The sequence below is a fragment of the Amaranthus tricolor genome, chromosome 8 (assembly GCF_026212465.1).
Source record: "Amaranthus tricolor cultivar Red isolate AtriRed21 chromosome 8, ASM2621246v1, whole genome shotgun sequence".
Taxonomy (NCBI): domain Eukaryota; kingdom Viridiplantae; phylum Streptophyta; class Magnoliopsida; order Caryophyllales; family Amaranthaceae; genus Amaranthus; species Amaranthus tricolor.
In genome coordinates, this window is record NC_080054.1 from 5,177,186 (window position 1) to 5,191,483 (window position 14,298).

Sequence of the window (14,298 nt, forward strand, 5' to 3'; positions counted from 1 at the left end):
GTATACGGGTCCGAAGCCGTGCTTCCCGTAGAAATCGGTATACCCTCTACAAGAGTCGCCTACTACTCGCACAACGAGAACGAACAAGAAAAAAGAACAAACCTGGATCTGCTACCAGAGACAAGGGGAAACGCACTGTTAAGATCGATAGCCCAAAAACAGAAGATGATTCGCAACTTCAACCGCCATGTCAAAACAAGACGCATTCAAGATAGTGACCTCGTCCTACGAAAAATCGAAGCTACCGGAAAGATAGTAGAAAAAGGAAAGCTAGGAGCCAACTGGGATGGCCCATTCAAAGTTATCCACGTCATCAAACCAGGAACGTTTGAAATGGAAGACATGAAAGGAAAGAAAAAACCCCGCCCGTGTAATGGAGATCACTTGAAGAAATACTTCATTTGATAAGATTCGCAAGAGGCCACAGTCGATCATTAGTTTCACTCAACAGTCAAGTCGCGTTATCATTTACATTTTCTCAGTGTCATCACTTTCATTTTCAAATATCAATATACACCAGAAGTCTCATTTTCCGACTATCCAGCTTCCACACTTACAAGTATTCAGTTATGTTCTAATTTCTCACTTATCTAATTTTCAGACGTACTTATTGAACTTATTGAAAATCTCATTAAAATCAGTGATATCTTTAAGCCGGACCCCTTGAAAGGGGTCCCACGCTCAGATCCATTCTAAGAAACCTTAAATCCTTAAGGTCTAAAAGTCGGACCCCGTAAAAGGGGTCCCACGATCAAATTTATTTTAAGTCATCATGAATCAGTGACCTCGACAAGTCGGACCCTTTGAAAGGGGTCCTAAGATCAAAAATAATCTAAGTTAAAATCAAGGATTTCTTAGAAGCCGGCAAAAGTTAAATCAAGTTAAAATCAGTAACATCCACAAGTCGGACCCCTTGAGAGGGGTCCAAGGATCAAATTTATTCCAAGTACATTTGGAAATCAGCATTGTCGGTTTTAGCCGGCGGGAATCCGCGGACTATAAATCGGACATTCAAAAGTACATAGTCAAAGGATCCGCCATACATATTTAAAACATCAAAAACCATCAATCATAAATATATAAACTAATAAATCGTTAGATTACAAGAATCAAATGTTCAAACTCCAAATCAAATTGCAATCTATCAAATTAAAGAGTGTATATACATCGTTCAAAAAGGCGTCAACATCCCCTTCCGGCTCTTGATGAGGCAGCTGCGGAGACCCGGCCATTCCCTCGCCAAGACTAGGGGTGAAGCTTATAAATTCTTCAACGTTAAACGGCTCCACCTCGATCTCAGATAAATCCTTAGATAAGCCCTGGAGGTTCTTGCCCTCGTCAATCAACAGATTTGATAAGTCTAAGCACAAACCCTCCAGCTTAGAGAGCGCCAAGTTCTCAGGGACATCCGAGGCTTAGGGGGGAGAGAGGGTTAACTTGTCTAAGTCAAGGCACAAAGCCTCCTTCTCAGCTCTCTCATCCACTTTTCCTAACCAAACCCTCTCCTCCTCCATATCCCAGTTGGGGTCGACCAGTACCGCGGACTCCCGCTCCAAAACCGGAGCTAGGTTGGTCAAGGCTTCGTCTCCCTTTTTGGTTGGCCATTCGTTGGAGAGAATTGAAATCAATGCCTAACTCTGCGGCAGCCAGACGGTACTTTTCGTCGCTGATCATAGAACCGGCACCCATCATCTCCGCCGTCAGATCCCCCAAGAAACAGGACGCCTCAGGCTCATCTGAGGTCAAGCAATCCCTAGCTATCCGGGATCGTCTTTCCGAGCGAAGCTTATATACTTGAATCGCAGACAGAAAGGTCTGGAATTTAGCCAGATCGTCCGACACCTGATGCATGAGAGACTGGTTTTAATGAACCAGCCTAGCGTGAATATCCATCAGGCGCCCCGTTTCATGGCCGAGGGTGGCAGACATGTTTGAAGCTGCATCCAAGCTCCCGATGGTCCCCTCCAGCTGCTTCTTGGCCCTCTCCCGCCACTGTTTAGTCCTAACCAAGCGCTTCTTCAGCTCGGTGCACTTGGCCAGTTTCTCTTTTAAACCCGGCAGCTCGCCCAAATCTTATCGGAGCCTCTTAAGCTCCTGATTCTGCTCATCGCAGCGAGAGGTAAGGGCCGCCAGAGCCTCCTTATTGCGGCACTCTGACGGCTTAAGTTTATCTCAAAAGACAGCCTCAGAAAAGTCTACAAAATAAGTGGAAGATCAGGGTCACCATTTAAAGTTAAAAGACAAGATTAAGTGTATTACCTCTGCCGTGGAAGCTTGAAACTGGCGCACCCTGGGAGATAGGGACGACTCCAAATGATCAACATCCACTTTGCTGATTAAGTGGGATGTCGCCCTGTTAAATCGGGTTATAATACCCTTATGCCCCAAGTTAGTGAAGGGGGTTTCGTGTCGGAAAGGCAAAACCTCCCGGTGACGATACACCTCCTCAACCCGCGACTCAGGGGCAGCGGTTGATTCCCCTACTTTCTCCTTCCCCCTGCTGGAGACTGGTAACGCCTTGTCCTGGGAAGAAGACGCCTCCCCCTCTACCGACCTCATTCGTAGAGGTACGACTGTCATTATAGTGCCCACGGAAGCCTTCTTCGTGGCACTTTCCCCATTCTCTCTTCCTCTTCCTCTCTTTCTTCTCCTTCACTTCCCTCTTCTTAGAAGGGAACACCCTCTTAGAATCATCGGGAATGTGAACTCTTCTCCTCTCTTCGAGAATCCTCAAAGCCTCTCCTTCGCTGGGCACCTCCACCAGCCCCTTCTCAACAGTAGCCGAATCCTGCGAAAGAAAAAGTTAGAAAAATCCCTCATGGTTCACTAAAATATGAATTTATACCTTGGGAGGAAGAGGTAAAGGCTTCTCCGCGGCCCGCTGGTTGGCCCCCTGAGCGAATCGCACGACGCTGAATTTCTTCATCAGGTTTGAATTTTTTTTCTCTCAGATTCTCCTTGGCCACCCCTGAAAAATCAAGAGTTAGAAAACAGTAAACATATGATAAAAAAGGAAAGAGTCGCCGACCCTTACTTCGATCGATAGGCAAGCTGATGCCAAACGCTAAGAAGATATTCTCGTTCTCCAACTCAGAACGACCAAGTATCTAGTTGAGCTGGACGTTCATGGGTTTCCTACCCAATTGCACGTCCATCTTCATGTATTCGATTATTACCGCGTCAGTGAATGAACACTGCGGGACCCCATTATTAAAACCCGAGAGATTGGGTTTGATGTCAAAGCAGGTTTTAATATTCTAACCCCCTGAATTGTATAAATAAGCGAACTTCGTCCTATATCCCTTTTGGTTATCAGGGAGGTCGTGGACTATCTTCAGCCCACGACGGTGTGTGAAAGTTATCCACCCGCAGCGGTATGATTGATAATTACATAAACGGGCTCTAAAAATGTATCTAAAGGCAGTAAGTGTTGGGGGCACGGCCAAAACTTTACATAAAATAAAAAACGCCACCATACAACCCCATGCATTAGGGTATAATTTGGGCACCGAAATATTCAAAGAATCTAATACTTTCCTAAAAAAGGGATGAAGAGGAAACCTAAGTCCTAACTCAAAAGAAGGAAAATATACTGCTATACAATGTGGAGGGGGAAAGCTAACGGTATCATAGTTTCCCGGAGTAATGATGTTGATATCATCTTCCAAACCCCATTTCAGAGAAATGGCGTCCCGTCGTTTGTGCAAATCCCTTTTTGTTTGTAAATACTGTGATGTTCCCTCGATCTTTTCCATATCTACATACAATAACCCTTCCAGGTCAGGATCTATTCGCGGCAAGTAATTCAGGAAGAAAGCAATGCTCACTTCCCAAGGAGCAGTTTTTATTATCTCCGGTGTGTATATAGGGGATACAGATGATTCATCCCTGGCCTTTATTGATTCGTACTGAGGGGTGATTCTCACCGAATTATCATCATCCGAATCATTTGTTAGCAGCCCCTCCTTATTAAAACGTCTACATACTACCAAAGTAATTTTTGTCGGGTTAGCAGAGTTAATATCCAAGTTAGCTATTGTCTCATGAGTAGCCGCGACATCCATGTTAACGATAGTCATAAAGTAATAAGCGAAACTTGTAAAGAATAAAGACTAAATTCATAAACTAATTCAAAGTCTTAAGCTAACATTCAAGAACAGTTTGAAGAAATTCAAGAATTTGAGGGAAAATTTGAATACCTCGTTGAAGAAATTTGAAGATTTGTCAGAAACTTGATGAAGATCTGTCAGAATCCTTGAAGATCTCCGAGAATTTTTTCAGAAGTTTGAAGGATGTTTGATGATTGTCAGAGTGTATCTCTCTACTTTCTCTCACTATTAACTTAAGAAATGAAGGAAGTATTAATGAAGGTTAGGTGAGAGGGAACAGTTCCAAAATCCCTATTTATTGCACCAATAAATGTTTAACCTCACACCTAAACATCCTTTAAACGAGAAGTGAAATCCTAAACTAAAACTGGGAAATTGACAAGTCGGACCCCTAATGAGAGGGGAAACGTCGAAAATTCTTCTAAGTATTTACTTAGCTGTGTTCGTGAAGTCGACATATCGGACCCCCAATGAGAGGGAAAACGTTGAAAATTTTTCTAAGTATTTACTTAGCTGTGTCCGTGAAATCGACAAGTCGGACCCCTAATGAGAGAGGAAACGTCGAAAATTCTTCTAAGTATTTACTTAGCTGTGTTCGTGAAGTCGACAAGTCGGACCCCCAATGAGAGGGAAAACGTTGAAAATTTTTCTAAGTATTTACTTAGCTGTGTCCGTGAAGTCGACAAGTCGGACCCCCAATGAGGGGAAATGTGGGAAACTTTTCCAGGTATCTCTGCACTTGAAGGTGTCCGGGGAGTCGATACATCGGACCCCCAAGGTGTGTGAAAATGTGCATAATTTCTCTAAGTTATCAAGCTTTTTCACGAAGCCGCGGAGTAGATAAGTCGGACCCTAAATTACACCCCAAGAAAAACATGGAAAAAATTCCAAGTCTAAAAGATTGCTCATTCTACCGTCCGACTTGTAGACGTAGCAGATCTTTTGCCGCGTCACTCGTGATAGCCGCAAAATAAAAATGAAGCCGCATCATCCTCCTCATCGTTACAAACCCCTACATGATCAGCTTCCAATTTTTTAAAGTTCCAATAAATCCGTTCTCATTGTGGAAGGTGACCCCCATAATTTTGCAAAATATTCTAAGTATGGAAGGATTTTCGTATTGTCCGTATGGTTGAATACGCGGACCCTTACATTCATCCCACGGCATAAAAAATATGAGACTTGTCAAGAAAGATGAGGGGCTTGTTGAGATCAGTAAAATTATTCTAAGTATTTTTATCATTCCGTGATATCGATAAGTCGGACCCCCTGGTGCTCCCAATCATTTTGGAAATATTCCAAGTATGGAAGGATTTTCGTATTGCCCGTATAGTTGAAGACGCGGACTATTGCACTTATTCCGCGTCATGGTGAAATAAGAAGCTTGTGAAGATGAGGAGTTATTCAAAGACCTGTTCTGTCATATAGACAAGTCGGACCCCCTAGGTCCCCCCGGGAAGACTAAAAAATCTAAGTGTAAATCCAAGCCGCGTCATCAGCCGCTCATATGATTTATTATTCAGACTCTAAGGCGTATGTGGGCCAATCAAATTCACTTCCGCGGCATATTATCCTCCTAAGACTCCACGGTATGTAGTACTGTAATATGAAAAAAAAAAATTAAAAAATAATAATAATAATAATAATAAAATAATAAAAAAAATAATAAAAAATAATAATATTAATAAAATAAAATAAAAAATAAAAGTTATTGTGATTTTTTCCGTATAGTAGACAAGTCGGACCCCCCTTGGGGCTGATCTTGTTCCAAAAATATTCTAAGGATTGGAACTTCTGCGGTATTAAAGTAGCATAAACTAGGCTGGAAACATTAATTTATAAGAAATCCGTGCGAGTTACTACACAATAGCAAGACTGTCTCAGTTGGTTAGAGCATCCTTATCATGCATCTTGGGTTGTGGGATCAAGCCTTCTTATTTACATTTTTGCTACCGGATGGTATACACGGCAGGGGCTACCTCGCGGCACGCTACAAGCCGCGGCTCGACTTGCTTGTTTGCTTTCCTCTTGGACTTTGTGTGTCTCATGATCATTTTGAAGATGTCGTAACTTTTTCGTTACAACTCGGAATTCGACGTGTGAGCAGTTGATTCGAAGCTTACGAGCCCAATTTACATAATCCGTCAGAAGGTCTTCCAGATTGTGGATATATTCGTCTCCTTGGGCATTCGAGTGTCTTCCACATCCGTATTTCTTCTTGAATTCGGTTTTGATGGACAATTATTTTTTCCACATAAAGGAAGATGTTTCCGATCATTGGGGCTATTTCCTCACATCATCCTTCATGCGTGGGGCTAAATTTCGTGGTAACATTTGTTTAATTAATTAATTTATTTAAATTATTAATGTCATATTACCTTAATATCCTTTGACCTTTCGTGTTGACCTTGACTTTCGGTCATGGGGTTTTTTCTGTAATCTCCATCTTCCTTACTTGGCCCATAAGCTAATAACTTTCCTCTGATAACTGCCCTTTACTCCTCACCATCATGGTTCCCCATCTTTAGTGCTGATAACTGCCTACCACTATGCATGATAACCAACCTTCTCCCAGAAGTAACTTCCTCTCCATCATTATAAATAGAGGCAGTCAGCATCAAGGGAAGGATCATCTGATAATAGCCCTTTTGAAATCCTTGTTCATAACCCTCTTCACTAGACTACCAAAAATACAAGCAACTTCCGTCCCTACACTCATATTCCTACATTCTCCATCTCATCATTTATTCATTAATCACTGATTTCCGTTCTAGCTTGAGCGTCGGAGGGGTTTTCCGGGAGATCACCCCCCGGACAAGGCTAACATGTTGTATTGCAGGAATTCAAGTCACTTCCTTCCGCGAATTGCCGTTCCCGACAACGCTCCCACTTCCAGTATTTCAAGTGTCTTGCACTTCCTCGTTTCATCACCAAAACAGTAGTAAATGAGGTTTTTTCTACTTATGTCTTTATGATTAGTTTAATTATTAAAAGTTTATCAATTTATTAAATTAAAATTTTATATTTGATAGAATTTCTTGGAAGAGCGCGTGTATAGCACGCACCTCCAACTAGTAAATCTAAAGAAAGTGAATAAAAAGTAAAATTTGAAAACTCCAAGTTTATCTCCTTTAATTAATGAATTCTGTGTAATTTATCATTCAATACTTTTTAGTTTATAATTTATCAAAAACATTGACAAAAATATTTTGAGAGTGTTAGGATCCTGAAAATTTTATTTCAAGTATCCTAACTAAAGCAAAATTAAAAACAATGAGGAAAAATGTAACTAAGTAGCTACTACTATATAATATATATACTTCCTCAATTACATTATGTTGATTATATTCAATTTTATTTACACATTTTCAAGTATAATTCAATCTTTAATTAACTTATTTATATTTTAAAAGAATTTTAAACATAACTTACAATATAAAACAGAACGAGTAAAAAGTACACGAACATCTATTTAAGGTCGTTGAGAAATAAGAATAAGAACAAAAAAAAAAAAAGAGATGGATTTAAGAAAATTTCTACCCTAGTGAGTAGTCAGAGTGTGAGGGGAAGCATTAAATAAAAGAGGACAAGGAAAAATAAATTGGATGTAAATTAAATGCGTTGAGTTTATCACTGCAATTGTCTGCTCCTGCACTTGCTTTCCCTTCTCTCTTTAATTACTTTGCCTATCTATTCTTATTCTTATCTATCTTCCTTTCATCACCCTTTCTTCTCTGTTTCTCTCTCTCCCATTTATTGCTCTCCATCTTTCTTAACTAACCTTTTACCTTCTCATTCAATGCCCTTCTCTCTCGGTCACTTACCACTAACTCTCTAACACTCCTAATTTATATTCCTATATGTCCTATTACACAATGGCCAAATTCATGTTTCCAATTTAAAACAAAAATTCTTTTTATGATAGGAGGATCTCTATTTATTTGATTCATATATTAAAAAATATGTTAAAATAATTAATTTTGATTATCTAAATAATTAAAAAAATAAACTTATTATATAAGTTTATTTAATAATGAGACGGTCTTATATAAAACAAGCTAATTTGAAAACCTAAAATTAAATACTAATTCCTAATTCCTATGTCGTACTGTTACAATAACATCCATCGAATTGAATTACTCACCTTCTATATAATATTTAAAAGATAAAAAAATGGAACTAAAACAACTTTTAAAGGATGGATACAAATATACAATTTTTCATACTAATAAAGTGAATATTTTTGAAGGGATTTCATTACTAAGAACCTGAGTACGCAACAATTAAATGTGCGTGTATTTTATTGATCCTTATTCCTTAATCTCCTATAAGACTTTTGTTAACTTATAGAGCCTGCCTATTTTGAAGTTGGGGTGTTACGAAGTGATTAAACATTTGAAAAAAAAATTCAATGTGAAGTATGTTTATGTGTCTTTAGATTGAAAGTATCTCTAATTATATTAAAAAAAATTATAAATAACTAATTCATTCAATTGAAATTATATATTTAGACAAATTCAATGAATCTTATGACTATGTTTATGTTAAATATAATTAAGTAACTATAAATAACAAATCAACACTTATTAATAGTGTAAAATTCAAAATATTCTAAGTAAAAAGAAATGTAATAAATATATTAATTGACAAATAGTGTCTAGCATAACTATGGTATAAAACATTATAACTAAAACGAAAAAAATATATAATGAGTTAAAAAACCCTAAAAAATATATTACAAGCGTACAATGTAGTATATATATCCTCTATTCCTAAAAAATAACACATAATTCTATTAGAATTTATCCAATTATATGACATCTAATTTTAACAGTAATTTTATTCTTTCACTTTTAATCTCATTCACAAATATATTATCTCTATTTTTCTTCAAAATTAATTCTACAACTCTGCTAAAAAAGAACAATTATAGGAAGAGAGACTACAATTGTAACAAATTTATTGCCAATTTTACTAGACTAGATAGAGTGGAGCCCAAAGACGAGTAATGAGTATACCTTAAAATAGAATACTTGTACCATTCCACAAAACTTTACTAATACTACAAAAGATTACGTAGTATGTAACATTGACTTTCAATAGTAGAACTAGTGGACATGTTTCATTACAAGTTTTACATCTACGAAGCAGAGTAATTTTTGGTTTTTGTTAGGGGTGATTACATGACCGTTAAATAGTCGGACATAGATTTAGACACACAGATACTAATTTTGCAATGAAGCATGTCACATTCTGCAAATGTTCGAGTGCTACTACACTTAGACATGTGCCTCTGTTACTAATTGTAAGAACGTCAATGTAACATAGACTAGTAGACTACTAGGCTACTTAATTCATTATAATCTTTACCATTATCCCATCTCCTTGAACTATCAGTATTACTCCGTAAAAGCTCTCGCTTCGAGTTGCATAATTTAGCAAATCTAAAGAGATTTAGGATCTCGCTTCAACTTTCGTAATTTAGCAAATTCGAAGAGACAGAAGATGTCGCTTAACTTGTGTGATTTAAGAAATTCAAAGACACGGATGATTAATTTACTATTGATTGTTTAACTAATTAATCCTGATCTTTGAGGTGCAACCTACTAAGTTCAGAACTGAGATTATTGGTTGAAGAAAATGATAATTCTTCCGGTTTTGAAAGGTTTAAGTTCATGGGTTTAACAGATGAAGATGGAGGAGTTGCACAAACTGGGATTACAGATCTAATCTGGACAGCAGGAGCAATTCCATTAAGATTAGTGTTGTAATTACCCATAATACCCATTTGAGCACAACTTAAGGATGATGACTCTGGACCCACATATAAGTTCCTGAAATTGGTTTGATAATAACAGCCTTGTTCTTGAGGTTTCTGCATGGTATAATCATGATGGAAATTTCTGATTGTCTTTGTCTTGGAAGTTAAAGGTAAGACTTTAGAGGTTGATCTTAGTGGCGGAGGAGGTAGAAGATCAACAAAACTTTCTTTGTATTGCTGTTGTGTAGTAGAATTAGTAGCAGAAGGATGCTTAAAGGGTATATCAGCAGATATTTGTGAATGATTTGATCTCCAAGATCTTGCATTTCTTGATCTTCTATGATGATGAAATTGATCTTTTTGTCTTCCTAATTTCTGAGGTCTAAAACTTGAAAGAACCCTAGTTACAATCACTTGATCTTGTTCTCCTCCTTCCTTTTCTGTTGATTCTTTCTTTGGAAACAAACTTGGCACTGCATGTACAAATTTAATCAAATAAGCCATCCATTTTATATCTAAATACTTTTCATACTCGTAGGGCAGATTTGAGCATGTTCAACATTTTTTACCGCTGCCAGAAATTCTCTATGAATTAGGAAGCCTCAACGACTACTACTACTATGTCCCTTTGAATTTGCTACTGTCTGCCTAGCTAATTGAAAAGAACAGAGTAAATGATAAATACAACATAGTAAACTATATTTAGATAGAGAAGGAGGTAAAAGGTTTTATGTGAAACAACCCGCGCCTTGAATCTTAGAAGTGCATAGGGTCTAAGATTGTTTGCTTCTCCCCTGCTTACAGCATTTGATGGACGATAATCATACTTAAAATGGCCAACTAATGCGAGTATTAAAATACGGAGGAAGTATAAAACTTTGCAAGTGTAGTTTCATAAGAAGATAACATACTTTTCTTCAAAGAAGACCAAGCAGTAATAGCAGCATATTTCTCAGCTTGTTTTTTGGTCTTAGCAAAATCACCAGTAAAAGTCATACCAGCAAGCTCCACAGTGCAAGTAAACACAGGAACATGTCCTGGACCTGTTCTTATGGTTGTATAAACTGGTAAATTCAGCCCTGCTTTGTGCGCTGTTTCTTGTAACAGATTCTTATAAACTCCAGTCTCATCCTTTAGTAAACAAAAACACACCCATTTATGACTAGTTAGGCATTATAGTACCAACAAAGTCCATAATTAATTGTAACATTACTAATATAAATTAATGAAGTATTTAAAAAACAACCAATTAAGAAACTAATTTGTGTGTGTGCGTGCAAAGTACACGAGTTCAGATTGTTACAGCTTGAAACATTTGAAAATCAAAATGACGTTTTAAAATTACTGACATTTCTCTCAACAAATAATATTCTAACATTTACCATAAACACTAGTTTTACCAAACAATACTTTAATTATTTTCACATCTAATTAAACACTTAATTAAATATGTAACAGTTAGCTACACACAACTAATAGCTACATAGATAGCTAATAGTAATAGCTACCTCCAGCTATAGTGTAACTATCAATTTTAAGTTAGTTATAACATCACAAATTTAAATTACAATATGTTAAAAAAAATTAGGTAAGCATTGCGTTTGGAAACAAATATTTCATTTCAAACAATAGATTTCAATTATGAATTCAAAATAAAAAATTTAAAAACGACAAGATTTGTAATATCATTATCAAATTCTCATCTTTAACTATTCTTTTAACAATAGTAAATTTGACTCAAATCCAAATTTAAATTTTTGTGATTTGTAAAATACTAAATTTGAGTTAAATCTATATTTGTTAATGAAATGATCATTCCCAATATAGGATAAGCAAATTTATACCAATACAGTGAGAAATTGAGTAGTAACATTAATAAATAATGGTAGTAATTAGATCAAAAAAGAAGCATATAAATTTGAAAAGCGCTTACAAGAACTCTGGCAGTAAGAGATTTAGAGCCTCTAGAAGAAAGAGTATTAAGGGCAACTTCAGCAGCAGAATGTTCAGCTTGTCTTAAAGTAGGAGCATATGTAGGGCTTTCAAATACTTCCCCATTAAAATTAACACAAGCTTTGAATCTAGGAGCATGATCAGGTCCTTCTCTTTTACAAGCATAAGATGGCAAATTGAAGCAACTTCTTTGTGCTAGTTCTTGTAGCTGATTCTTGAACATTTTCTTCATTTTTTTCAGCAAAAAAAAAAGTTACATTAAATTTCACAAGTAAATGAAGTAACTAATACTTGCATTAATTAATATTAATACTATAGAAAACATATAATAACTTGTACAGTGATAATAATTGTTTAAGATATAAAACAAACCTGAAATATCTTTTTATTTCACATTTGCATGGAAGAATGAAGATTGCTTGTGTTGTGTGTGGGAAGTACTGAGAGAAGTTAATATTAATGAGGGGAGGAGGCCAACAGAGGCTGTAAATTAAAGATGCAACAGACTAGAAAATAATATAAGTAAGAGAAGAGTAGTAGAAAAGACAGGTGACCAATAACACAAATATTTTGCCATGTTGAGACTTTCTAAGCTTGTGTTAGTAGCTTTTCTTAAATTTAGATTTAGACTCTGTAGTCATAGTTATTGTCATAAGACATTTTACTATACTAATCTACTCAATTTGCAACTAACTTTTCCTTCTATGTCTCACACTTATTACTTGTTATGTATTAGAATTAGGAATTGCAAAATTAAAACGTTTGCTTGTGCTAATCTTATTGAGTGGTATTCAACTATGTGGTGTTCAAATATTACAATTGCTATTTGATTTTAAATCATATACTCTATCCACTATCAAGACAAAATACTATTTGGAATTAATTTAGAAGACAAAAGGCCCTATATTTTGATATAACTTATGTTTCATTTCACTTAAAAATTAAAATGTAAATTTGAAATCGAATTAAAAAAAAAAACTTACTTTTTAATTTGGACTTAATTTGGCATGTAAATGCGAAACTTTTAGTAGGCGTGCCATAAAAAAAAATAAATCTAAGTTTTCAAGTTTTATTTTCTTCTATGTCATATGTGCAATTCTGACTATTGATTTTGGTTTTCAAATTCCGTTTGCAATCAAGATTTGACTCATAGTGTCGAAAATTTGGAATGGGCAACCAATTAAGCAAAGCTGAATTAATTTGGTTTCATACTAAATATAATTTGGATTTAGCTTGATTATATAAAAACGAATTACATTTGATTTTATGAAAGCCAAAATTGTAAACTAAACTTTCATTGTTATGTTAGCTATAGGTGGGTGGTTTAGTTGTAACATGCTATTAGTGATGAGTGTTTTTTATTGTAAAAATGGACCTATTTAGTAAAATTAGGTATCATCTATTTTTTATTTACTATAGAAAATGTGATTCAATAATATTAAATCAATAAAAAGTCTTTAACAATTAATTCAAAAGTATTTTAAAAAGCACCTTCCTAATTAGACTAGTATAAGAACTAACCTGCATCCTCTAAATCCATGATATGCATTATTATCAACAACGAAAAGTGATTTACCAATTGTTTTTGTGATGAAACGAGGAAGTGCAAAAGGCCCTTAAAATACCTGAATGCGAAGTGTTGTAGAAATCAATTGTCCACGACCTGGAGATGCGAAGTAATTCTTCTACCAATGTGACCTGAACTCCTGCATCACCACACGTTAGCCTTGTCCGGGGGTGATCTTCCGGAAAACCTCTCCAACGCTCAAGTCAGATCGACGATGAGAGCAAGGAACAAATAATATCAACTAAAATGCAAGATAAATTAATGGAGAAGTTGGAGGATTGTATTCAGATTTTTTGTAGAATAACAATTTGGCAGAGTTTTTTGTTATCGTATCATGAGCCCCTGAGATGGTGTTGGTGGATTTTATTTATAAGATTTAGAGGGAGGTTATCCTGGAGAAAGGAGGACATCATGGGTCTTAGTGAGAGTGGTGGTAGATGATGGAGAGTTATTTTAGGGTCATGAAAGTTATATATTTGGCAACCAAGCAAGATGGTTAGGAAGCTCAAAAAAAGCCCCTTGATAGAGAGTCAAGGTCAACGGAGAATCAAAGGATCTAAAGGTAATATAACATTAATAATTAAATAAATAAATAAATAAATAAGTAAATGTTACCATAACATTTAGCCCCACGCATGAAGGATGATGTGACAGCAGAGGCCCAGCAGCACAGAACATCTTTCTTAATGCGGAAAATGTACTCTTCGAGAGTTAAATTAAACATCAATCACATGACAGCTTGTTCAAAAGTTTGTGAAGCTCGATACCGTTGCTTTTTTCGCTAAATCTTCGAAAGAAATGTAGAAACGGGGCTCGCAGGCTTCGAGCTGACGATCCATAGGTCGAACTCTGAGTTATAACAGAAAAAGTAGCCGGCTGGGATGAATTGATTCCGCGGCTTAAGATTT

The 14,298-nt window shown here is 36.2% G+C and overlaps 2 protein-coding genes across 3 annotated transcripts; both read right to left on the reverse strand.

Annotated features, from left to right (window-relative positions):
• Positions 1-1,069: 1,069 nt before the first annotated feature.
• LOC130820786 (uncharacterized) lies at positions 1,070-3,105 on the reverse strand. Of its 2 annotated transcripts, XR_009045253.1 has the most exons (3): positions 2,846-3,105; positions 2,260-2,788; positions 1,070-2,195 (listed from the first exon to the last, which is right to left on the reverse strand). XR_009045253.1 is itself a non-coding variant. In XM_057686300.1 (2 exons), the coding sequence occupies exons 1-2, from the start codon at positions 2,924-2,926 to the stop codon at positions 2,459-2,461; spliced, it is 411 nt and encodes a 136-aa protein (XP_057542283.1). In that variant the 5' UTR covers positions 2,927-3,105; the 3' UTR covers positions 1,070-2,458. The 2 variants fall into 2 exon arrangements, 1 of the variants encoding a protein (XP_057542283.1); XM_057686300.1 differs by having other exon boundaries at positions 1,070-2,788.
• A 5,874-nt stretch (positions 3,106-8,979) lies between these two features.
• LOC130820787 (double-stranded RNA-binding protein 3-like) lies at positions 8,980-13,974 on the reverse strand. The gene is made up of 5 exons (XM_057686301.1): positions 13,449-13,974; positions 12,196-12,263; positions 11,804-12,049; positions 10,782-11,001; positions 8,980-10,343 (listed from the first exon to the last, which is right to left on the reverse strand). The coding sequence occupies exons 3-5, from the start codon at positions 12,044-12,046 to the stop codon at positions 9,688-9,690; spliced, it is 1,119 nt and encodes a 372-aa protein (XP_057542284.1). The 5' UTR covers positions 12,047-12,049; positions 12,196-12,263; positions 13,449-13,974; the 3' UTR covers positions 8,980-9,687.
• Between the last annotated feature and the right edge of the window lie 324 nt (positions 13,975-14,298).